General features: G+C 47.5%; 2 protein-coding genes across 3 annotated transcripts in view; one reads left to right on the forward strand and one right to left on the reverse strand.

The window, feature by feature from the left end:
• Window positions 1-198: 198 nt before the first annotated feature.
• Window positions 199-24,617, reverse strand: part of LOC122544886 (uncharacterized) — a 195,840-nt gene continuing 171,421 nt past the window's right edge. The window contains exon 2 of the transcript XR_015751588.1: window positions 199-427. The gene's annotated coding sequence lies outside the window, so the exon portion shown is untranslated. The remainder of the gene's footprint in view (window positions 428-24,617) is intronic.
• On the forward strand, window positions 236-22,938 carry LOC148144720 (uncharacterized). Of its 2 annotated transcripts, XM_087975050.1 has the most exons (3): window positions 236-296; window positions 14,155-14,336; window positions 20,531-22,938. In XM_087975050.1, the coding sequence occupies exon 3, from the start codon at window positions 20,920-20,922 to the stop codon at window positions 22,093-22,095; it is 1,176 nt and encodes a 391-aa protein (XP_087831176.1). In that variant the 5' UTR covers window positions 236-296; window positions 14,155-14,336; window positions 20,531-20,919; the 3' UTR covers window positions 22,096-22,938. The 2 variants fall into 2 exon arrangements, with proteins under 2 accessions (XP_087831176.1, XP_087831177.1); XM_087975051.1 differs by lacking the exons at window positions 236-296; window positions 14,155-14,336 and adding an exon at window positions 18,236-18,467.

Consider the following 24,617-nt stretch of genomic DNA (forward strand, 5'->3'; position numbering starts at 1 on the left):
CATTCTGCGCATGCTTCTCTGTGTCAGCAAGCACTGCGCATGTACGCCGGTGTCAGCAAAATACTGCGCATGCTCTTCGCTGCCGGCGGAAATAGCGCACGACATTCTTCTGCTGGACCAATAGGAAGCACTGGAAGACCGGAAAGAATGTGGTCCTCCGGCTTTTGATTACTCCCCCCCCCCACCCCCCACCATATCTGAATGCGGAAGTTGGACCATGAGCTTGTGAAGCTGGTGTTGCTCCTCTCTCTCTGAATGAAGATTGAACTTCAACTTCTTCCGTCTGTCCAAAATCTGTGAGTACAACACGCTCTTTTCCATTTTATTTTTTCATTCTGGCGTTCAGTTCTTGACTTGCAGCAAAGTTGATTTAGGTATGTGTCTTATTTGGCAAATGCAGTAACACATTGTGAAGTTATAGCCTTTCCTGTAAAAAATAACAGAAAGGAGATACGTTGTTTAAATGGTGATATATTGGGTTGTGGAGCAAGTGAAGACTGCAGATGCTGGAGATCTGAGTCAAAAATTTAGTGCTGGAAAAACACAGCAGGTCAGTCAACGTTTTGGGCAAAAGCCCTTCATCAGGAATGATGAGTAGATGTACACAGGTGCCTCGGCTACCTTCTACTCAGGCTTTCTACTCCAGTCAATGCCAGTTGTCAGATAGGTGCAGCAAGCAATGCAAGTGATATGTTAGCAAGAGGAATGGCGTTCAGAAGTGGGGATGTCTTCCTGCAGTTAGGGAGACATTGAATATATTCAAAGCGGAGTTCATCTGACTTTTGAATCTCAAAATTAGTTATCGGGGAAGGCAAGAAAATGTGTTTTTTTTCAAAAATATTTTTAGAAACTTTTTCAGATCTTTCACAAAACATCTATAGACAAAAAAGAACAATACCAAAATATAAAGATATATGCAGCGCAACAATGTCATATCACAATACTATTAATGATGAACTACCTACTATTCTACCAGAACAAACTTAGCTTAAACTAAACTGCAATCAAATTAAATAAAAACTAAATTAAACTGAATTCAAATTAACTCAAATTATATCACATTACTTTATTCTATTTCACTCACTACACCTCCACTGAGGTTCCCATCCCTGGGAGCACCAGTTATTGTACCCGTATTCTTTTTCCCCAGCCTCCCCCTCCCAGGGTCCCACGGGTGCCCAGACTGATTCCCATGGCTATACCACGGCCCTAATTAATATTGCCGATAAGTCTGCATCAATATAATTTAGAAAGGCTGCCATGTCTTGTAAAACTGCACCATATTTGGGGGAGATGTTCCATCACCAACCTATGCCACCCCATAAGCCCTGGGGGATTTTCCAACGTCCAAAAATGTTCTTCCTTGCACAGTGGGTAAGAATGTTACACAGTCTGTTCCCTGTTCCCCCAGAAAGACAAATTTGGCAACTCCAGAAGTAGGATCCACTTTAACTTCAATCCCCAGGATGTCCTTCAGCTCCCTTACGATAGCACTCCAATATCGCTGGATCTTACAACATAACCAATAGCAGTGTGTGAGAGTGCCTATATTAATTTTACATTTGGGACACCCTGGTGATGCCACTCTCTTGAACTTAGCTAGCCTCTCTAACGTCAAATGAGCGTTGTGTAAATTCTTCAATTGAACGGCCTGTGCTTTGTTACATATTGAAATTTTCCTTACATTTTCCCATATATCTTCCCATACTTCCAATGAAATATCCTCTCCGAGCTCCTGATTCAACGTCCTACAGAGTCCCTCCATGTCCCTTAAGGCACGTCTCTTCTGTAAATGATACAAAGTACTAACTGAAAGAGCGCCTGTATACCGGAGCAGTCTTTTCTCCACGTCTGACCTGTAAAGCTGAGCCAGGAGTGTGGTCTTCCTCTGTATATAATCCTTTATCTGAAAGTACGGATAAGGTTCCTATTAGACAATCCATATTTCTGACTTAGTTGGCTAAATGTCATCAAGACCTCCCCCTTGCATGAATCTCCCAGACAGGAGATTCCCTTATTCTCCCATGACCTAAAGCCGGAGTCCATTGCCCCAGGTTTAAATCCTTGGACTCCCACCAATGGGGTAAACAGCGAGGTCTTAAGCCAATTGCCCTTGTCTTGTCTCATTATCCTCCAGGCTTTCACTGTATTTAAAATGATTGAATTCTTACACTGCTCGGTTATGGATTTCATCGTATCCATGAATAATAGATGAACTGAGGGGACATCTCAACTGAGGCTTCAACGTCAAATCAAATCCCTCTGTGCACATACTGTTTTAAAAAATTCTCAAGGTCAAGGACCAGGCTCGCAGGAAAGTAGTCTGACACAGAACAAACAGCCAAGAGGCGAGTCTGCTCGAATATAAGTGTTTTATTCCCCGCAGTGTCCCCACAACCAGTCTCGTACTTACAACGGGTCTGGCTTATACTCACTCTACATGTTACCAAAACTGGGAGCCGTCAGTTCTCGTAGAGCGGTTGCCAACAACCCACGCTCGGCGGTTAAACGTAACCCCGGAGCAGACTCTACCGAACTGGAGACTTCTCCAGCTGATATACCCTTTTCCAGATATAAACATTCATGTGAACAGCAGAGCAAGGCTAAAAAACACATTCCATTCTGGTTACATACAGATAAGAAGATTCACACGGGAAGGTGTATAACAAGATTCACACGGGACCAAGCGACACCTTCCATTTTCGGTTAGATTCACACATGTATTGGGACACAATTTTAACCCTTTCACCACATTCCACTGCTTGGCCCAATACATGTGTTGCATAATGATTCACACATGTATTGGGACATAATTTTACACCACATTCCACTGCTTGACCCAATACATGTGTTACATTATGCCCATATGTATTCTTTCTAACAAGCGCCTATGTACACGCCAAATATACAAGCAAGTCAGGACATTACAGCATGTTAAAATCACCAGGACCGCTACCAGGATCGACAAGGGTGGGAACAGGAATGTCCCCGCAGTGGAGGACATACCACTCAATATGTCCCACCAATGATGAGCTGACTCCACGTCCACTACACGGGCAGCATGTACTACCTCCTGTCCATGTATAAAGGTAGACACCGTAACCTTGGTGACATTGGTTTGATGCTTTCGTAATATCTGCTTAAGCTCCTCGGATCGGTCCAATGCCCGCTTAAACCGATCCAGGGAAATGTTCCAGGGATTCCTCAGCACTTTCCACTGCACCTTGGTAAAGTGGCGAGCACTGCTATAAGTGGTCAACAAATAGGTGTGATTCTGCCAGTGCCACTGATAGACATTTGAGAGGCATCCCGAGAACGGTGCTGAGGGAAGCATAGGATGTGGATTATTGGTAGCCACACAGAGCGTGTGTGGCCCAATCTGCCACATCATGTCCCTTGGAGTCTCAACAGTCCATTCGCACAGGGCCGTTCCCTTAGTCAAGCAAGGGTCCCGATACCTGTCCATCAGTAGGCAAGTTTTCCCCTGATCAGTCTGTTCACAAGCGGACAGATCATAGGTAATATTGGTATCTGGGCTAAACCACTGTCCCCTTGTCTTCAGAAAATAATATCCAGAAGATGTAATCACTGGTAATACATAATATCGACAGACCGTAACAGTGTGGGTTACATTCATGGTAACAAAGTATCCGTTACACATAGTTGCGTTACACCATGTTCGCTCTGGATGGGTTATCATCCACAATTTCTCAGATACATTCCATAGTCCCCTCCACGCCTGTACATTGGGGGATGTTACCACACGCAAAAAGCGTTCTTTCTGTATTTGAGCATGCAACATTTGAATATGACAGGCAGTCCAATTTAACTGAGCCGTAATGTTCTCAAACAGTTCCTGAGTGGCGCCCCAGACATCCAGTTCCCATTGCAGAGATCGTATCATTATTTCAGCTGTCTCTCCTTGAGTCATCATTACGGATGGCATCCACCTTCCAATAGTATGTAGTCCTTGTGAGGTGGCCTGTCCCGTGTTAGATAATTTAGTACGGGTTACCTCAGAGTCAATGGCATTCGAGATACCCATAACAGTTCCTGCGCCTCCCAGCAGGGTGTCGTACCACGCTCGTCGCCGCCTCTTGGTATGACACTCGGGTATGAGGGGCAACTGTACCCGCCAATGAACATCAGTGTGCAGTACCGCCCGGGCCATCTGTTGACAAGTTGACATAATAGGGGCCAACTGTGTTCGATGCGACCGCACGCCCCCCCGTGGCACCCCTCTTCGGTGCTGGCCCGCCCCGCGTGGGGTTTAATAACGCCTCAGACGGGGCGTTCGTCGAGGGCAGTACCATTATTAACCACATGAATCGATGACGATTCCGAATATCGGTGGCATTGCGCAGCCACAGATCTTCCCCCCGAGCTGTGACGCTCCAATGAGTCCCCGTTGTCCCGCATGTCTGGGTGCGTCGGTCCCACAAACACGTCTTGACTTGGGCATTTACCACCAGGGTGCAATTAGGCGGTATGAACGATATGTCATATTTTTCCCCATCCCGGCGCATGTAGCACTGTGCACACGTGTACAATTGACAGTCGCTGGTGAGAGTCAGAACAACGCACTGCTGACCGGGTTCACATGTAAAGTCGTCCTGCGTCCGTCGCTGGCTACTGGCCTCCCACCGCACCTCATGGCGGGCGACCGGTACCAGCGTCCAGGCCGTGATACCGATGCCCTGGAGTGGCCATCCGACCGCGAACATCGCCAATAGGAGTCGCAATTCCCATGACCACCCCATGTTCAAGGCGGAGGGTCAGCCTGCGGGTGCATAGCAATTACAACATTATTTAGGTCTCACGTAAGTAGCACTGGTTCGCCGGGACGTTTGCCCAGGTCGGGTCTCCGGGGTACATAATGGTGACCAGACTGTCCTTCCCCTGTGCTATGATTTCGGCCGGCCTGGGGGGGCCGGTCGTCTGGCGCACCCATACCTTGGCCCCCTTAGTGTCAGTAGACCCAAATCCCCCCGTCCCACGCTCAGTAACCGTAACGGGAGCTCCCATCTCTTCCACCGTTGTAAGGTTACATGGCTTAATGACCAATTGCGCTATTCTGTCCCCCTTCTGTATCACGTAAGGTTCAGCGGTGATGTTGACCAGGATCACCCCCAACTCCCCTTGGTAGTCTGCGTCAATTACGCCTGCCATCACATCAATCCCCTTTAGTGACAGTCCCGACCGCGGGAGGATATGCCCATAGGTTCCAGGGGGACAAATCAACCCTAACCCGGTCTTAATCACCGTAGGTTTCTGTTGGATCAAAGTCTGGGCAGTTAGTGCTCGTAGGTCCAGTCCAGCCGAAGCCGGCGTGGCCCTTACGGGAATATCAGCTTCCTCAGCGAACTTCCACATTTTAATAGGCTGAGTCTTTGGGGTATCACATACTCGTATCATCCTATTCAAGGGTGTTACCCCATTTCCTAATGGGCGGTTATTAATTTGTTTCACCACCCGAATTAGTTGCTTCCTCCAACCCGTTAAGTCATTGCAACCTCCTGCTTTTCGTAGTGAGGACTTCAGAAGCCCATTCATTCGTTCTATAAGTCCCGCAGCTTGTGGGTGATAGGGTACATGATAAACCCATTCCACGTGGTTATCGTGACCCCACTGCTTTACCGCCCTTCCTGTGAAATGGGAGCCATTGTCACTCTGGACCTGTATGGGCAATCCATAAAATTGTTCAATCAAATCTAAACATCGCAAGGTAGCCTGTTGATTGTTGTGACGACAGGGATGGGCTACCAAAACCCCAGACATAGTGTCCACAGCTGTACATATGTGGTTACATCCTTGTGAGGAGGGTAAGGGACCCACAAAGTCCATTTGCCAGCTCTGTCCCGGACCATCCCCCCGATGGATATGTCCCATCATGTGTTGGGGCACTCCCTGCCGCTGATGTTGACACTGCTCACACTGGTTTACTGCAGTCTTAACATCATCTACCATAAGATCTATTCCTCGGTCTCGAGCCCAGTGCAAGGTTCCTTGCACTCCCCAGTGCCCAGCCTTAAGGTGTGCCCATCTAGCTAGGTCCACTGAGGTGCCCCTTTGCACCATCATGGTTCGGACGATACCATCCACATATCGGTTATGTAGAGCTTCCACATCATTTCGAGAGGTATGGGCATCTACGTGGGTGATGTATATGACCAGGTATTGAGCTTTCTCCCATATATCCTCCCATAACTGTTTACCCCACACTTCCCTATTCTGGATCATCCACTGATTGGCCTGCCAAGTTGGCATCCATTGTGTCATGCCGTTAACCACTGACCACGAGTCAGAGAACAAACAAACTCCCATGACCCCTACTTGCATGACTACCATATGCACTGCCTTTAATTCTGCCCACTGACTACTTTTTCCCTCCCCTAATTCTTCTAGGGTAGTGCCTTGTTTTGGGTTAAAGGCGGCAGCTTTCCATCTACGCTGTCCCGCTTTCCATTGGGCTGACCCATCTACGAACCAAGCCGTGGCTTGTTCATCCGGGGTCAGTTCATCATACCGTTTTCCCATCTTAACGGGTGATTCCTTGTATTCAATCACCTCAAACCGCTTTTCCCCTTCCTCAGGGGCCTCCGCCACTTGCTCATGTAGGACTGACACTCCTTTCTGTCCAGTCCGCACTCTCTCCGACACATACCATTTCCATTTAATGATGCTGCTCTCTTGGGCAGTTCCTATTCGGTGGGTAGTGGGGTCACTAAGTACCCACGGAAGAATAGGGATAGCTGTTCTCATGATCACTTCATGTCCAATGGTCAGGGCTTCGGTTTCCACCAAGCCCCAGTAGCATGCTAATAACTGTTTCTCAAAGGGGGTATACCGTTCCCCTGCCGGGGGTAATTTTCGGGACCAAAATCCCAGTGGCTTACGGGTCCTTTCCTGTTTTTGCCATAAGCTCCAATTGGCATAATCCCCCTGTGCTGAGACTTGCAGTTCTACAGGTCCTGACTGTATCTTTCCCAAGGATACAGCTTGCTGTATCGCTTGCTTGGCCATTTCAAATGCAGTTTGATGGACCTCCGTCCATTCGAACGCTGCCTTTTTCCTCGTAACTCGATACAAAGGTTTTAAAATTTGTCCTAAATGGGGAATATGCTGTCTCCAGAATCCGAATAACCCAATAAATTGCTGCACGTCCTTCTGGGTGTGAGGGACGGCAAAGACCTGAATCTTATTTTTAGCTTTCGCAGTGATTTCCCTTTCCCCCTTGTTCCACACGATTCCTAAGAATTTTACCGTTTGTGAGGGACCCTGGATTTTGGCTGGGTTGATCTCCCACCCATATCCTCGCATATGTTGAACCAGTTGGTCCAGCAATTCCTGAACCTGCTTCTGACTTGTCCCCTGTATCATCATATCGTCAATATAGTGCGAGATCATCACTTCGTCAGGCACTTTAAAGGCAGCCAAGTGTTCTGCAACTATCCGGTGGCAGATAGTAGGGCTATGCAGATATCCTTGGGGCAGTCGTGTGAACGTGAATTGTCTACCCTCCCAAGTGAATGCGAACTGTTCCTGCCTATCTTCGGGAATAGGAATTGTGAAGAAGGCATTAGCCAAATCAATTACTCCGTACCACACCCCTGGATGATGTTGGATTCGTCCTATAATAGTGACGGCATCCGGGACCGCTGCCGTCAAGGCCGGAGTGTGACGGTTTAGTTGCCGATAATCTACCGTCATCCGCCATGACCCATCGGCTTTATGTACGGGCCATAAGGGGTTATTCCACGCCGTGGTGCATGTCCTAAGCACTCCCGCTTCCAAATAATCCTTAATTGTGGCGGATATTTCTTTATGTCCGCCGGGAATCCTATACTGTCTAAGACTTATTACGCGATCGGCGATCGGGATGGGGAAGGGGTCCATCTTAACCTTTCCCACTAACACCGTCCTACAGCGCAAAGCCATTTTCGTGATTCCAAATTCAAACTTCCCTTGTTGGAGGTGAAGTGTTAAACCGGCCAGAATGTCCATTCCCAGGATCCATTCTCTAACCGGTGTAATGATAATTGAATAAGTTTTAATGGGCATTGTACCTATCTTTAGGGGCAATTGTACTGTTCTTCCTTCAATCAGATTACCTCCCAGCCCAACCAGCGTGACTGGGGTTCCTTTAAACTTATGGGGCGTCCCATAGATTAAGGTGGCCTCCGCCCCTGTGTCCACTAGAGCCATAACGGTTTGGACGGATTTGCGCCAATAGATAGTCAATGATACATGAGGTCGAATGTCATCTGCTGACCATTGGCTCGTTCGTGGGCAAACCCTTGGGGCTTGGCCCGATTCCTATTGTTCCTCCCATTCATCTTCCCCAGACAGCACTGGGTAAAGACGTTTGCCTCGCCCTTCTTTGTTCTTGCCTTTCTTACTAGGTTTCCGGCCACGCCTATCCACTTTATAACACTCTCGGAGGGGAGGCCGTACCTCCTCCTCCTCCTCGTCCTCCGAGGATTCCCACCGCTGGGAAGTGGAAGTTCTACCCCTTCGAGGCTCATTAACAACCGGACCCCGTGTCTGACATTTTTGTGTTAGTAATTCCACTAGGTCTTCCATAGTGGGTCGGGACTCCGTCTCTACCCGGGACACCTTCAGTCCCTTTCGTCTGCATAAGTCTTTTAATTCCGGTGTAGGTAGGCCATCAATCTCCGATGCTGGGACCTGCGCCCGTATCAAAGCTTGCCACAAAGCACGCCGTGAGGGGCCTTGGTTACTTCCTTGATTAGGGTTTACTTTTCCCCCTGCCCGAGCCTCAGGGCGACGCCCCTCCGTGCCCCCCTGAGAAGCACGGGTTGTGGGTCCCCAATCCCCCAAACCACCCATCTCCCTCATCATACTACGGGCATCTCCTAGGGTTTCTCCCCGTCCACTCAACATTATGGTTAATAACAGTGGTTTATAATGGGGGGGGGGGGGGGGGCAGTCTTCACTAGATGGTCTCTAGTCTGTCTACTAACATTTGTGTTATCTACCTCGTCCAGCACTCCCAGCAACAGGGCATCCCGCACACACAAACGGGTTAGCCTCTGAACCCCTTCCTTAATCGTTGTCCAAGTTCCTTCCAAGGGGGGCCAATCGGACGGGAAGGGATACTGTTCGGCCACTGCCCTGGCATACATCCCAAATAGGGTCCCCATACTGCGATCTATTACCATATCCTTGGCTTGGTTGCGGTACCCCAGGTCTATGGCAGCATCCTTTGCTAATCCACCAAACTTGGGAGCATCCTGATAGTCTACCTGCACTTGTTGCCCCCCTTCCTCGAGGAGCCGAATTAGCCATAGCTCTAACGGCTCCCCAGGATTACGTCGGGTTTTCTGGGTGATAAACAGCACCTCATCGGTAGTGAAGTCTTCCGTTAATTCAGAGAATTCTGCGGGAGGCTGAGCCCGCGGTAATTCATGCATAATTGCCTCCCCTTGTTCATTCCGTATAGGGTTTCCTTTCTCATCTAACATTACCTCCCGTTGCACTGGGAGACGTCTCTGAACCTGCTTTCTCCTAACCACTGGTTTAGCTTGGAGTACGGGTGGGTCCTCTTCGTACTGATCATCTAAATCTCCCCAAATGTTCCCATCCCAATGATCGATATCCCACCGATCCCCGTTATTTAACTGGGCTACAAACGCCCGTACTTGTACCGGGTCCGGGGTTCAAGGGACCTTCCTTTTCTCTTTCCGTTTCTTAGCAGACAAATACATAATAGTTCGTCCTGCTAGTTCAGTTAATGCTGTCAATTCAGCTTTTAACTTCATAATTTCCTGCCTCAACATAGAGGCATCTCCCGAACTGAGTCCCTGCTCATGTTTCAGGAGGGCTAATTCTGCTTCAGCTTTTTGGCGCTTGTCTGACTGTTGTCTACAAGCCGCCGCACAGGCCCACATCCTCCGCTGTACCCCAGGCAAGGGGTTCTTCGGCAGGACTGGGATCCTCTCAAGGGTGGACAGCAGCGACCCTGGGGTTCCTACGCCCTCGGCCTCCCAGTCCTCCGGTCGCCCCCCACCATTTCTCAAACAAACTGCCACGCCATGCCACGGCCCATGCCATCCCGGGACGGTCAGGACCTCCACAGTTTGTTCCTCTGGTTTCTTAGCCTTTTTCCAAAACATTGTTCTGTATCAAAATCTTTCCTCAATTGCGATTGATCCTGCCGGCTACGCCAAAATGTTTTAAAAAATTCTCAAGGTCAAGGACCAGGCTCGCAGGAAAGTAGTCTGACACAGAACAAACAGCCAAGAGGCGAGTCTGCTAGAATATAAGTGTTTTATTCCCCGCAGTGTCCCCACAACCAGTCTCGTACTTACAACGGGTCTGGCTTATACTCACTCTACATGTTACCAAAACTGGGAGCCGTCAGTTCTCGTAGAGCGGTTGCCAACAACCCACGCTCGGCGGTTAAACGTAACCCCGGAGCAGACTCTACCGAACTGGAGACTTCTCCAGCTGATATACCCTTTTCCAGATATAAACATTCATGTGAACAGCAGAGCAAGGCTAAAAAACACATTCCATTCTGGTTACATACAGATAAGAAGATTCACACGGGAAGGTGTATAACAAGATTCACACGGGACCAAGCGACACCTTCCATTTTCGGTTAGATTCACACATGTATTGGGACACAATTTTAACCCTTTCACCACATTCCACTGCTTGCCCCAATACATGTGTTGCATAATGATTCACACATGTATTGGGACATAATTTTACACCACACATACCGAACCATGATAACGGTAATCCCTCCCAATCTGCAAATCCTGCTTTATCCTCTCCAGTAACTGTACATGTTAGCTTTATACAGCTGGTGGAAAGCAGGAGTAATAAACATTCCCAAATACAAAAAATCCTTTTGATGAGCATCTAAACAGGGACTGCATTCTATCCTTCAGATCAGGCACCTCCACTCATCCCCCCACCGGCTTGGCTTCCAATTTTCTAAAGTTGATCCTGTAGCCCGAAAACTGCCAAACACATTAATTGTTTGAATCAATCGAGGAACTGACTCCTCCAGATTGACCAAGAACAAAAGGACATCATCAGCATATAGGGTGATCTTATGCTTGCCCATTCCCACCTCTGGCGCCACTATTTCAGGATCCCACCTGATAGCCTGATAGCCTCAGCTAATGGCTCAATTGCCAAGGTAAATAGCAGTGGTGAAAGAGGACACCCCTGTCGACTACCCCTCCCAATATGAAAGTTATCTGACTTTGTGCCGTTTGTGATGACTGCTGCTTTAGGATCATTGTACAACACCACTACCCGTCTAGCAAAGGAACCCCCCCCCCCCCCCCCCAGACCAAAACGCTTGAGGACCCCAAACAGGTACAGCCATCCTATCCGGTCAAACACCTTTTCTGCGTCTCGGGAAACCACTGAACCCGGGATCGATCTTTGCTGGCATACCTGCACTATGGTCAGTACGCTCCTGATATTATTGGAGGAGCTACGGTCCTTAAAACCCATCTGATCTTCTTTCATAATATAGGGCAACACCTTTTCAAACCTCAAGGCCAGTATCTTGGGTAGAATTTTAAAATCTACATTCAACAGTGAGATGGGTCTGTATGAAGCACATTCTTCAGGCTCTTTCCCCTTCTTTAAAATGAAGGAAATATTAGCCTCCCTAAGAGAGGGTGGAAGACAAATCTGTGTATATGAATTGATATACATCCTCAGAGGTGGCATTTATGAATTCCTTATAGAATTCACTTGGGAATCCATCTGACCCTGGTGCGTTGCCACTCTGGAGATGCTTTATTGTTTCCTGCACCTCCTGTATTGTCATAGATGCATTCAACAGGAAACCTGTTCCGCCTTTATACTGGGGAGGGGCAGGTTCTCCAAATTCAAACAATCTTTATTTGGCGAAGGAGACCCTTTTTTGCCACCTGTGTGTGTAATGAGTCGAGAGCAGCCCGGAGAGCTGCAGCTTGACCAGTGAAGGCCTAATATAATATACTTTCTCAGCATCTGTTGTTGCTCCTCCCTCTGCTTCCTTCGAGTTGTTGAATACGAAATAACTAGGCCTCATAAATATGCCTTAGTGGCCTCCCACAGTATTGCCGGATTACTGGCCTGACTGGAGTTGATATTCCAGAAGGCCCTGAACTTTCTTATGATGTACTCAACGAATTTGCTGTCCCTTAACAGGAATGGGTCCATGTGCCAGTGCCATCCATTCCACCACCCTTGATTTTACCATCTAAATACACTCGCGCATGGTCCAAGACAGCTATCTGCCCAATTTTACAAGCCAATGTTCTGTCCAAATAATCCAATGGCATAAAAAAACATGTCAATTCGCGTGTGGCACTTGTGTGGGTTGGAACAGAAAGTAAAGTCTCTTCCATTTGGGTGGAGGTGCTTCCACACATCCACTAGACCCCAACTCCTCACACTGGGGCAGCACGGTGGTTTAGTGGTCAGCACTGCTGCCTCACAGCACCAGGGACCAAGGTTCAATTGCGGCCTCGGGCAACTGTCTGTGTGGAGTTTGCACATTCTCTCTGTGTCTGCGTGGGTTTCCTCTGGGTGCTCCGGTTTCCTCCCACAATCCAAAGATGTGCAGGTAAAGTGAATTGGCCATGTTAAATTGCCCATGGTGTTAGGTGCATTAGTCAGAGGGAAATGGATCAGGGTGGTTTACTCTTCGGAGGGTCAGTGTGGACTTGTTGGACCGAAGGGCCTGTTTCTATACTGTAGAGAAACTAATCATGTCCACCAACTGCTTAGATTGAGCAGTCATACATGCCAGGCCCTTTGTCACCCTGTCTACCTCAGGATCTATTAGGTGATTAAAATCCCCTCCTATGATCGTGCTGTGCACCCCAAGACTCATTAATATAGCAACTGCATCAATCAGAAATGTAAGAGGGTGCACGTGGAGGGTGGGGGGGGGGGGGGGGGGCGGTACACATTCAGGACACCATACTCTTCTCCATGTAATTGAGCTTCAAGAAATTGGGCAGTCCATGTTTGTCCTTAATTTGCTCAATTGCCTGGAAAGGAAGGTTCCTTCTTACCAGTATAGCCACTCTTCTACTCTTGGAGCTAAAGGAGGCGAAGAATACCCTATCATAACCCCCCTTGCTGCAGTTTCAGAATTTCCTTATCGGTTAAATGTGTTTCTTGCAGCAGGGCGATGTCCATCCTTTCCTTCCTGAGGTTTGACAGAACCTTCTTTCTTTTTAATGGGGGAATGGCTGCCTTTTACATTCCAGGTGCACCACCTGAACGAATCACTAGCCATGGTCATCCAGAACAGCCCGTGGTTTCCCGAGAGGAGGAAGCTTATCTGAAGTGAGGCGAGTGACAAAGACAATAAATGTATAAAGTGTAAAAGCTACTACAACTAAAAAACTAACTAACCACTACATATAACTTAAGCAAACACCCAAATAACCCCCAATACCATTCGAGATCTCCCTCATCCCTGCCAATAGGGTGCCCTCCTCCCAATCCTTGCTACCATCCCGGCTCCTTCCAGCTGAGGCCGTGCCCTAGCCCCAGGGAATACACAGATGAAAAACATGTTATTTACATTCTGAGAGTTAACAATGGATGTCCATTTCCCACCCACCCCCCCCCCCCTTCCCCACACACCCTTTCTCCATACATCTGAACCACCCCTAGTCCAAAACCAAAAGGACAGCAGTAAAAAACAAAGGCCCCAGATAATATCCAACTGACCGATATACTAAATCATTCTGGTTTTACTTCAAGGCAGTTGGTATAAAACTGATAACCACAAAATAAGTGGAGAGAGGAGACAGGAAGGGGCAAAAAAACTGTACCATTGTCTGTAACAATGCCCCCTCCCTCCACTCCGACTGGAGTCCTTTAATTCAGAGAATTCACATAGTCCTTTGCTTTTTCTGCTGAATCAAAATTATATACCGCCCCTCCATGAGAGAAATGCAACACGGCCAGGTACCTGAAGTAATATTGACTGTTCAGATCCCTTAATTTTCTCAACCTCATCAAATCCCTTCTCTTCTTAATTCTGGGACCTGAGAAGTCCTGAAAAGACATTATTCTTGAGCCTTTGTGCATTAAAGCCTCTGGATCACTTCCCAGTCTTCTTGCTGTTTCAGTCACTAACTGTTTTTCTTTGTAATGCAGGAGTTGCACTAGGACCGTGCGGGGGCGTGGGTCCGGCCTGGACCTGCGCATTGTGATCCCGTTGGTCCACTCCACATTCAACAGGCCCGACTCCAACTCCCGCCCCAGGAATGTCGGGAGTCACTTCTCCAGGAATCCAATGAGGTCTTCACCGCCCTCGCGTTCCGGAAGACCCAAGAGCTGTAAGCTTTTTCTTCTACTTTTGTTTTCCAGGTCGCCCACTTGCTCCTGAAGGACCCGTACCTGGTCTTCCAGCATTCGGATCCTTCCTCCCGAGACCTCCGCCACGGTCTCCGGTGCCACGGTCCTCTCCTCCTCTGCCTATTCTCTTTGGTCCAACATTTGAATTTCCTGACCATGCTTTTCCAGCGTGGCAGATAGTGGTTCCACCGCTGCTTCAATCTTTTCTCAGAGTTTGCCAAACTCCGAGAGTAACTGCTGCCCCATTAAACCCAAAGGGTCTGCCCTGGGAGTTTGAGCAATGGCTCCATGCACCCCTGATGCAGTAGGGGAGTGCCCTACCTGCTGCACCAGTTTCAGCGCCTTTCCTTCATTTGCTTTCATTCTGGTCTTAAAGCTGTCAAACCACAATTATAGCAAGTCCAGATGTTCAGTACGTTTATATTAGCAATTTTGTTTTGGGGGGGGGGGGGGGTCAAGGTCCACCTTGCCAGGGGGTATGGCAGAGCCCAGCACAGCAGACCACTCAGACCACTGCTATCATGGATCTCCAAGAAAATGGTTTTAAGACCAGTACAGATACAGGGTCATACAGCACAGAAACAGACCCTTCAGTCCAACGAGTCCATGCTATGTTCTCAAATTAAACTGGTCCATCTGCCAGTGATTGGCCTATATCCCTCTGAACCTTTCCTATTCATGTACTTCTCCAAATATCTTTTAAATATTGTAACTGTACCTGCATTCACTACTTCCTTGGGACACTCATTCCACACACAAGCCACATTCTTAAAAAATAAGTGCTCCTCGTGTCTTTTTAAAATCTTTCTCCTCTCACCTTCAAAATTTGCTCCCTCATCTTGAAACCCCCTCCCTCGGGAAAGGATACCCGCTGGTCACCCCATCTATTCCCCCTCATGATTTTATAATCCCCTATAAGGTCACCTCTCAAACTCCTATGCTCCAGTGAAAAATGTCCCAGCCTGTCCACCCAGATGTAGGGATATTCATTTCCAGTTATGATCTGTTCAGTGCTGGTGCAGGCTCGAAAGACCAAATGACCTACTCCTGCTCCCAGTTCTCACACGCAAAGACTATAAGACATAGGAGCAGAAATTAGGCCATTTAGCCCATCGCGTCTGCTCTGCCATCCAATCATGACTGGTAAATTTCTCAACCCCATTTTCCTGCTTTCTCCCCATAACCCTTGATCCCCTTGATATTCAAGAACCTATCTATCCCCGTCTTAAATATACTCAATGATCTGGCCTCCACAGCCTTCTGTGGCAATGAATTGCATAGATTCACCACTCTCTGGCTGAAGAAGCTTCTCCTTATCTCCGTTCTGAAAGGTCTCCCCTTTCCTCGAAGACTGTACTCTCGGGTCCTAGACTCTCTGATCAATGGAAACATCTTCCCAATGACCACTCTGTCCAGGCAATTCTGTATTCAGTATGTTTCAGTTAGATTCCCCCTGAGTGTGGGCCTGTTAACCAGCATGAACCAGACCCTTCAGGATGAGGTACAGCAGAGATTAGGTTCAGCAAAGTGAGAATGGAGGGAGTGTGTGTGGAATGGAGAGTTTCTGCTTTTAGGGAATGAGAGAGGAAAGGAAGTTCATTATAAATTAGAATTGATCAGATGTGCTGATGAGCCAAGGAGTAGCAGATGGTGTTTAATTTAGACAAATATGAAGTGTTGCATTTTGGTAAGACAAATGAGGGCAGACTTATACACCTAAGGTCCTGGGGAGTGTGGCAGAATAAAGAGACCTTGGAGTGCAGGTTCATAGTTCCCTGAAAGTGGAGTCGCAAGTAGATCAGACAGTGAAGGTGGTGTTTGGTATGCTTTCCTCTATTGGGCAGTTCATTGAGTACAGGAGTGGGGAGGTAATGTTATGGCTGTACAGGACATTGGTTAGGCCACTTTTGGAATACCACACTCAGTTCTGATCTCCTTGCTGTAGGAAAGATGTTGTGAAACTTGAAAGAGTTCGGAAAGGATTTACAAGGCTGTTGCCAGAGTTGGAAGGTTTGAGCTCCATGGAGAGGCTGAATAGACTGGGGCTGTTTTCTGTGGAGTGTTGGAGGCTGACGGGTGACCCTATAGAAGTTCAGAAGGGTCATGGATAGGGAGCATCACCAAGCTCTTTTCCCCAGGATATGGGAATCCAAAAGTATGGGGCATAGGTTTGAGGTGAGAGGGGAAATAGGAACCTGAGAGACAACGTTCTCACGCAGAGAGTGATGTCTGTAAGGAATGAACTGCCAGAGGAAGTGGTGGAGGCTGGTACATAACATTTTAAAAGGTATCTGGATGGATACATGAAGAGGAAGTGTTTAGAGGGGTATGGGCTAAGTGCTAGCAAATGGAACTAGATTAATTAAGGATATCTGGTCAGCACAAACGAGTTGGGCCGAAGGGTCTGTTTCCTTGTTGTATGACTCTAATCGTCTTCTGTGAAAGTAGAAGTGTAGTTGTGAAGACTAGAATTTCAGGAGCAGCTTTCAAAGATACTTTGCCCTTCCTGGGAGCAGAAGAAGTTACAATGAAAGCTTTCATTTGTGAGACAGCAACTGAGTGAGGGAGCACAACTGGGATTTGGTTGGAAAGTGGGAATTAATTGCACTGTGGGGATGAAGTGCTAGGTTTACTAGCAGTAAGTACAATGTGCTGAGCAGGGAGCCTAGTGAAGGGTTAGGTTGGTTTTGTTTTAAACTGCTTATTTCATTCAGCCTCCAACATTGTATTTCCAACGCTGTTCATCAGAAGGAGCAGTGAATCAGTAACTGGTATCATTAGAAGCCTTACAATTTTCAGTACTGCAGGTATTGCATTGTTTCATCAGCATTGTAAAGGTTACTGCCAGCAGCGGGAGGTGTGGGCTGTATTCACTAGAAACGATTAAGCATTTAGATAACACACATATGAGAGGGCAGGGTGGGACTTGTCTATCAATTTGCTGAAGGTGGGAAGTTCTGGGTGCTGTGATATGGGGCACACACAACTGCGGTAAATCAAAGAATCCCTACAGTGCAGAATCAGGCCCCATTCAGCCCATCAAGTCCACACTGACCCCTCCGAAGAGCATACCACCCAGACCCACCCCCACCCCACCCCACCTATCCTGTCCAGTCGTTTCTGCTGGAGAGTTAGACTAGAACTAGGGATTTGGTCTCAAGATTAGGGGGAGTAGATTTAGGACTGAGATGAGGAGGAACTGCTTTTCCTGGAGAGTAGTGAATCTATGGAATTCTCTGCCTGAGGAAGAGGTAGAGACAGCTTTATTAAGTATATTCAAGACACAGTTGGATTGGTTTTTGCAGGGTAGGGAAATTAAAGGTAGTCAGGATAACGCAGGGAGGAGGAGCTGAGACGATGGATAGATCAGCCATGATCTTAATGAATGGAGGAGCAGGCTCGATGGGCCAAATAGCCTACTCCTGCATTTATTACTCTGAAACTATAACCCTGCATTTCCCATGGGTAACCCACCGAACCTGTACATCCTTGGACACAATTTAGCCTGGCCAATCCAAATTATGGCAGGTGAGCAATGTAGTGATATGGAAAATGAACTTTCAAGAACGATAGAAAGGGACAAGGAGGAGAAATGTACCAGCAAGCAAAGCTGGATTCTAAAGATCACAAAAAAACTAAAAGCTCAGTATCTGAATGTGTGCTGCATTATAATAAAGTGAATGAATTGACTGCACACAGAAAAGAATACTTATGATCAGAGACACCTTACAGAGACATGGCTTCAGGATGACAAGGATTGGATCCTGAATATCAAGGGGGTACATGGAATTCAAGTTGAATGAGAAGCTAGGTTAAGGTAGAGGGTTGGCACTACTAATCAAAGCACTGATAACATGGTAGTCTGGTGTCAGATTGGATTTCAGGTCCTGATTTCTCTGTCCTCTGTTGATCTCCCTGTTCCTACAGAGTTCTATGTCAACTGTTGTCAGCTCTGCTGGATTTCTGCTGAAGTTTTGACCCCACCCCCATCTTTGATACATTCCAGATCAATAAAATATTCAGCCAATCAAGGCCTAACCCACAATTTCCCAGCCTGTCAACCATCCAGACAGAGAGACTCGTCGTAGCAGGGAAATTAAACAAAAAAAAAGGTGACAATGCTTAATGTTTGTTCATTAGGAAGTAGACCAGAAATAAAGGGTCTCCCAGGATTCTTATATCTCCCAATTTGAGGAACTCTCTCTCACTTACATCTAACTATTATTACGCAGCTCTGATTTGTAACAATATTTATATCCTCAGAAATAAAGCATTTGTTATCAACTAGACAGAGATAAACAGCACAGAAATAGACATTTGCTTTCTCTCATGCATGCGCACACGTATATAAAAGTCTATGGGGTGAACTTATATTTTCAGAATATTTGCAGATACATAGAACATTACAGCGCAGTACAGGCCCTTCGACCCTCGATGTTGTGTTGACCTGTGGAACCAATCTGAAGACCGTCTAACCTATACTATTCCATTCTCGTCCATATGCCTATCCAATGACCATTTAGATGCCCTTAAATTTAGCGAATCTACTACTGTTGCAGGCAGTGCGTTCCGCACCCCTACTATTGACTAAAGAAACTACCTCTGACATCTGTCCAATATCTATCACTCCTCAGTTTGAAGCTATATCCCCTCGTGCTAGCCATCGCCATCCAAGGAAAAAGGCATTCACTGTCTAAACTATCTAACCCTCTGATTACTAAGTCACCTTTCCATGTTTTTCTTTCTAACGAAAACAGTCTCAAGTTCTTCACCGTTTGCTCATAAGACCTTCTATCCATACCAGGCAACATCCTAGTAAATCTCCTCTGAACTTTTCCCAAAGCTTCCACGACCTTCCTATAATGCAGTGACCGGAACTGTACACAATACTCCAAATGTGGCCGCACCAGAGTTTTGTACATCTGCAGCATGATCTCATGGTTCCGAAACTCAATCCCTCAACCAATAAAAGCTAACACACCATATGCCTTCTTAACAACCCTGTCAACCTGGGTGGCAACCTTCAAGGATCTATGTATCTGGACACCAAGATCTCTCTGCTCATCTACACTACCAAGAATCTTACCATTAGCCCAGTACTCTGCATACTTGTTAATCCTTCCCAAGTGAATCACCTCACACTGTTCCACATTAAGCTCCATTTTCCACCTCTCAGCCCATCTCTGCAGCTTATCTATGTATCTTTGTAACCTACAACATCCTTTGTCACTATCCACAACTCTACCGACCGGAGTGTCATCCGCAAATTTACTAACCCATCCTTCTATGCCCTCATCCAGATCATTTTCACAAATGACAAACAGCAGTGGACCCAAAACAGACCCTTGCGGTACCCCACAAGTAACTGAACTCCAGGATGAATATTTCCCATCAACCACCACCCTCTGTCTTCTTTCTGATTTCTGATCCAAAAATTCGATTTTGCTCAAAAACTGCAAATCTGCAGGCAGTCAATATAGGCGGTGAATATATATAATATTTTGTAAATTCCACTTTGTCAAAGAAAACCAGCCTGATTCAATATTGGGATGCAGACAGACACTTAACCTCGCACCTTTAATGCATTGTCTGAGCTGAGATGTCACCTTTTGTTACAAAACCTTGTTATCTTGAGAAGGTGACCTGTAAGAAGGTCTGGGATTTATATATTCATTTTACCTGCAACCCATTCTAAAAGATGAAAGACTGATGTTTGTCACATCTGTATGTTCACTTTCTCACTGGTGTTGGTGTCAGTGCCTTGATGCCCCCCCCAGGACGTTAACCATTTTGTGTCTTGTTGTTTGTAATGAAGCTGTATTGCAGGTTCATCGTGAATTTATACAGTTGTTTTGGCTTCCCAAAATCAGATCTGCTCACTCTGAGCAGTATCCCAATGTCGTGGAAAATATAAACTTTCAGGTGGAGTTATCCAAAATTCAAAAGGGATGTAAGTCTTGATGTTTTTGCTTTTCTGCCCCTGTAAGATCCTGAAGCAGCACCTTCAGGAGAATTAGTTAGAGCGGAGTGAGAATAGAGAGGGAGTGTATGAGTGGGATGGTGCTTTCAATTTTGTGGAATAATAAAGGAAAAAAATGTTCTGCACAAAATAGAAGCTTGTTCTGAATTTTTACCCTGGACTGACAGTGATCACTTTTGTAATTTATTTTTACAGAGTATTTGATCTGAAGACTGAAGTTTAAAAATCAACAGACGAAGGGCTTATGTCCGAAACGTCGACTCTCCTGCTGCTCAGATGCTGCCTGACCTGCTGTGCCATTCCAGCACCGCACTTTGACACTGACTCTCCAGCATCTGCAGTCCTCACTTTCACGTCAATGTCTGACAGTCGCTTAATCCATTGCGACTGTGACTATTTTTGACTAAGATTCTGTGGAAAGGAGCAAAGCTTTGTGGTTCAGTACGTTTTCAGCATCATTGGGTCTGGACGAGAGTCCCTACTGTTGCACTGAGTGTGGAACCTAAAACAGTTATACGGCTTAGAAAGGAATTCACAGCAGGTAGAGGCTGTACACACATTTGTGTGCAGCTGAAGCTTTGGCCATGGAGAAACCTGATGAATCCTGCCCTATGGAGAAACCGTGGAAGTGTGGTGACTGCGGGATAGGCTTCTGTGTTCCGTCTGCCCTGGAGGCTCATCGGCACAGTCACACTGGGGTCAGGCCATTCTCCTGCCCTGAGTGCAGGAAGGGATTCAGCAGGTCCTCCACCCTGCTGTGGCACCGACGGGTCCACACGGGGGAGAGGCCCTTCAGCTGCCCCGAGTGTGGGAAGGCCTTCAGCAATTCCTCTGACCTACTGAAGCACCAGCGGGTCCACACCGGGGAGAGGCCATTCTCCTGCCCAGAGTGTGGGAAGTTGTTCAGCAGTTCTTCCGCCCTGCTGACCCACCAGAGGGTCCACACGGGGGAGAGGCCCTTCAGCTGCCCTGAGTGCAGAAAGACCTTCACCCAGGCCTCCACCCTGCTGAGGCACCAGAGTGTCCACACCGGAGAGAGGCCATTCTCCTGCCCAGAGTGCGGGAAGGGGTTCAGCGATTCCTCTGCCCTGCTGACCCACCAGCGGGTCCACACAGGGGAGAGGCCCTTCAGCTGCCGTGAGTGTGGGAAGGCCTTCACACATGCCTCCAACCTGCTTACCCACCGGTGGGTCCATACTAGGGACAGGCCCTTCAGGTGCCCCGAGTGTGGGAAGGCCTTCAGCAATTTCTCCCACGTGCTGATCCACCGGCGGGTCCACACCGGGGAGAGGCCATTCGCTTGTCCTGAGTGCGGGAAGGCCTTCAGCAATTCCTCTGACTTACTGAAGCACCAGCGAGTCCACACTGGGGAGAGGCCCTTCAGCTGCCCTGAGTGCGGGAAGGCCTTCACCCAGGCCTCCACTTTGCTGAAGCACCAGCGAGTCCACACTGGGGAGAGGCCCTTCAGCTGCCCTGAGTGCGGAAAGGCCTTCAGCAATTCCTCTGACTTACTGAAGCACCAGCGAGTCCACACTGGGGAGAGGCCCTTCAGCTGCCCTGAGTGCGGGAAGGCCTTCACCCAGGCCTCCACTTTGCTGAAGCACCAGCGGGTCCACACTGGGGAGAGGCCCTTCAGCTGCCTTGAGTGCGGGAAGGCCTTCACTCAGTTCTGCAACTTGCAAAGGCACCAGCGGGGACACCAGCGCTCCCAACAATCTGATTCTGCCGGTGAGGTTGCTGTGGATCACCCCCAGGACTGAACTTCCGGCCCTTTCTGGCAGTGGGTGTGGTGGAAGAGTCGATGCGCTTTTTTTTTTGTTTTCTGCTGGACTGCACCCCCACACCCACAGTGGCTCAGCGCTTAGCAGCACTGCCTCAGTGCCAGCGACCTGGCTTCGATTCCACCATTGGGGTGACTGTCTGTGTGGAGTTTGCACATTCTCCCCCTGTGCCTGCGTGGGTTTTCTCTGGGTGCTCCGGTTTCCTCCCACAGTCCAAAGATGTGAAAGTTGGGGTGGATTGGCCAAGCTAAATTGTCCCAGTGTTCAGGGATGTGTAGGTGTGGTGCATTAGTCAGGGTAAATGTAGAGTAATAGGGTTGGGAAATGGGTCTGGGTGGGTTACTCTTTGGAGGGTCAGTATGAACCTGTTGGGCTGAAGGGCCAGTGTCCACACTGTATGGATTCTGTGATTCTATGAACTTTGATCCATTGGGTGTTGCTGCTCGTTGAGCCTGGGATTGCACGTTCCCACTGAAACAATCCGCACAAACCTAAGCCTGTGAGACCATTGGAGTAGAAGTTAGGCCATTCAGCCCATCGAGTCTGCTCTGCCATTGGTTAGAGACAAAAAAAACTGCAGATGCTGGAATCCAAAGTAGGCAAGCAGGAGGGTGGGAGAACACAGCAAGCCAGGCAGCACCAGCAGTGATGTCAGTGTTTCAGGTATTAACCCAAATCATTGACTTCTCCACCAGAAATGATTTACCAGGATGTTGCTGAGGGTTGGAAGGTTTGGGCTACAGTAGACTGGGGCTGTTTTCTCTGGATTATGGGAGGTTGAGGAGTGACCTCATGTGGGTTTATAAAATCATGAGGGGTATGGATAGGGCAAATAGACAAGGTCATTTCCCTGGAGGTTCGGCATTCCAGAAACAGAGGGAATAGGTTTATGGCAAAAGGGAAAAGATTTAAATGGGACCTATGGGGTACCTTTTTCACACAAAGGGTTGTACATGTATGGAATGAGTTGCCAGAAGAAGTGAAGGCTGTTACAATGACATTATTTAAATGGCATCTGGATGGGGACATGAATAGGAACGGTTTGGAGGGATGTGGGCCAAGTGCTGGAAACAGACCCTTTGGTCTGATTAATTTAGGATACCTGGTCAGCATGGAGACGTTGGACCAAAGGGTCTGTTCCCAGCACTTGCCCTGTATTCCTCTAACCCTTCCTGTTCATACACCCATCCAGGTGCCTTTTTCATGTTGACATTGTGCCAGCATCCACTGTTTCCTGTGGCAGCTCACTCCATCCACATACCACCCTCTGCGTGAAAAAGTTGTCCCTCAGGTCCCATTAAAATTTTTCTCCTCTCACTTTTAAACCGATTCCCTCTAGTTCTGGACTACCTCAACCCAGGGAAAAGACCTTGACTATTTACCCTATCCATGCCCCTCAAACCCATAAAAGGCAGCACCTCAGCCTCCGATGCTCCAGGGAAAACAGCCCCAACCTATTCAACCTCTCCCTTTCCCTCCAAACCTTTCCCCATAATCACGTACTTATCCAAATGTCTTTTATATGTTGTGATTGTACCCGTGCCCACAACTTCCTCTGGAGGTTCATTCCACATGTGAACCACACTCTGCAAAAACATTTGTCCCCACCTGTCTTTTTGTCAATCTTCCTCCCCTCACTGTAAATATGTGACCCTGGTCTTGAACTTCCCCACCCTAGGGAAGAGACAACTACCTTTATCTATACCTCTCATGATTTTATCAACTTCGCCTCTCAACCTCCTCTGCTCCAGCAGAAAAACACCAGCCTTAATTCCAATTTGCTAATAATAGCACAGCAATGATTTCAGCTGTGTGTCAAGGATCTCTCATTTCTAAGGTAATGCAGTGCCTCTTAGGTTCACCTGATCTTAAAATGAATGGCACCCCATTCATTTCAAATGTCTATGGTTTCTTGCAAAGTCAGTCCTGTTTGGGAAATAGCCAGTGGCATCTTAGACTCCGTAGGCTGCTTCTGACCAGGTTTGTATGCTCTGATTTGAGATGTATGAGTAGAACTTCACAATAAAAATTAATGCAGCCTTTATTCATGACTCATTATTAAATACATTTGCTGCATTTACAGATGTGATTGAGAAGCTTCTACAAATGAATCTTGGACTGATAACAGTTTGTCAGGATTTTGAAAGTCATTGTGCCTCTGTCGCAGCAGAGGGGAGGGCTCTTTCAGACAGAAGACATCATACAGAAAATTCTCCCACGTCAGATGAACAAAGCCGACATGTTTGCAGCAAGTTGTGAAACTTGAAAGGGTTCTGAAAAGATTGACAACTATGTTTGCAGGGTTGGAGGGCTTGACCTACAGTAAAAGACTGAATAGGTTGGGGCTATTTTCCCTGCAGCATCGGAGGCTGAGGGGTGGCCTTATAGAGATTTATAAAAATGCATGAGGAGCTTTTAGCAGAGACATCCCAGGAGTGATACAGCTGGCCAAACCACTAGGTCCTTTTCCCCAGAGTGGGGGAGTCCAGAACTAGAGGGCA

The sequence above is a fragment of the Chiloscyllium plagiosum genome, unplaced genomic scaffold (genome assembly GCF_037043375.1).
Source record: "Chiloscyllium plagiosum isolate Xiang-an unplaced genomic scaffold, Cpla_swu_hap1 HiC_scaffold_27, whole genome shotgun sequence".
NCBI lineage: Eukaryota > Metazoa > Chordata > Chondrichthyes > Orectolobiformes > Hemiscylliidae > Chiloscyllium > Chiloscyllium plagiosum.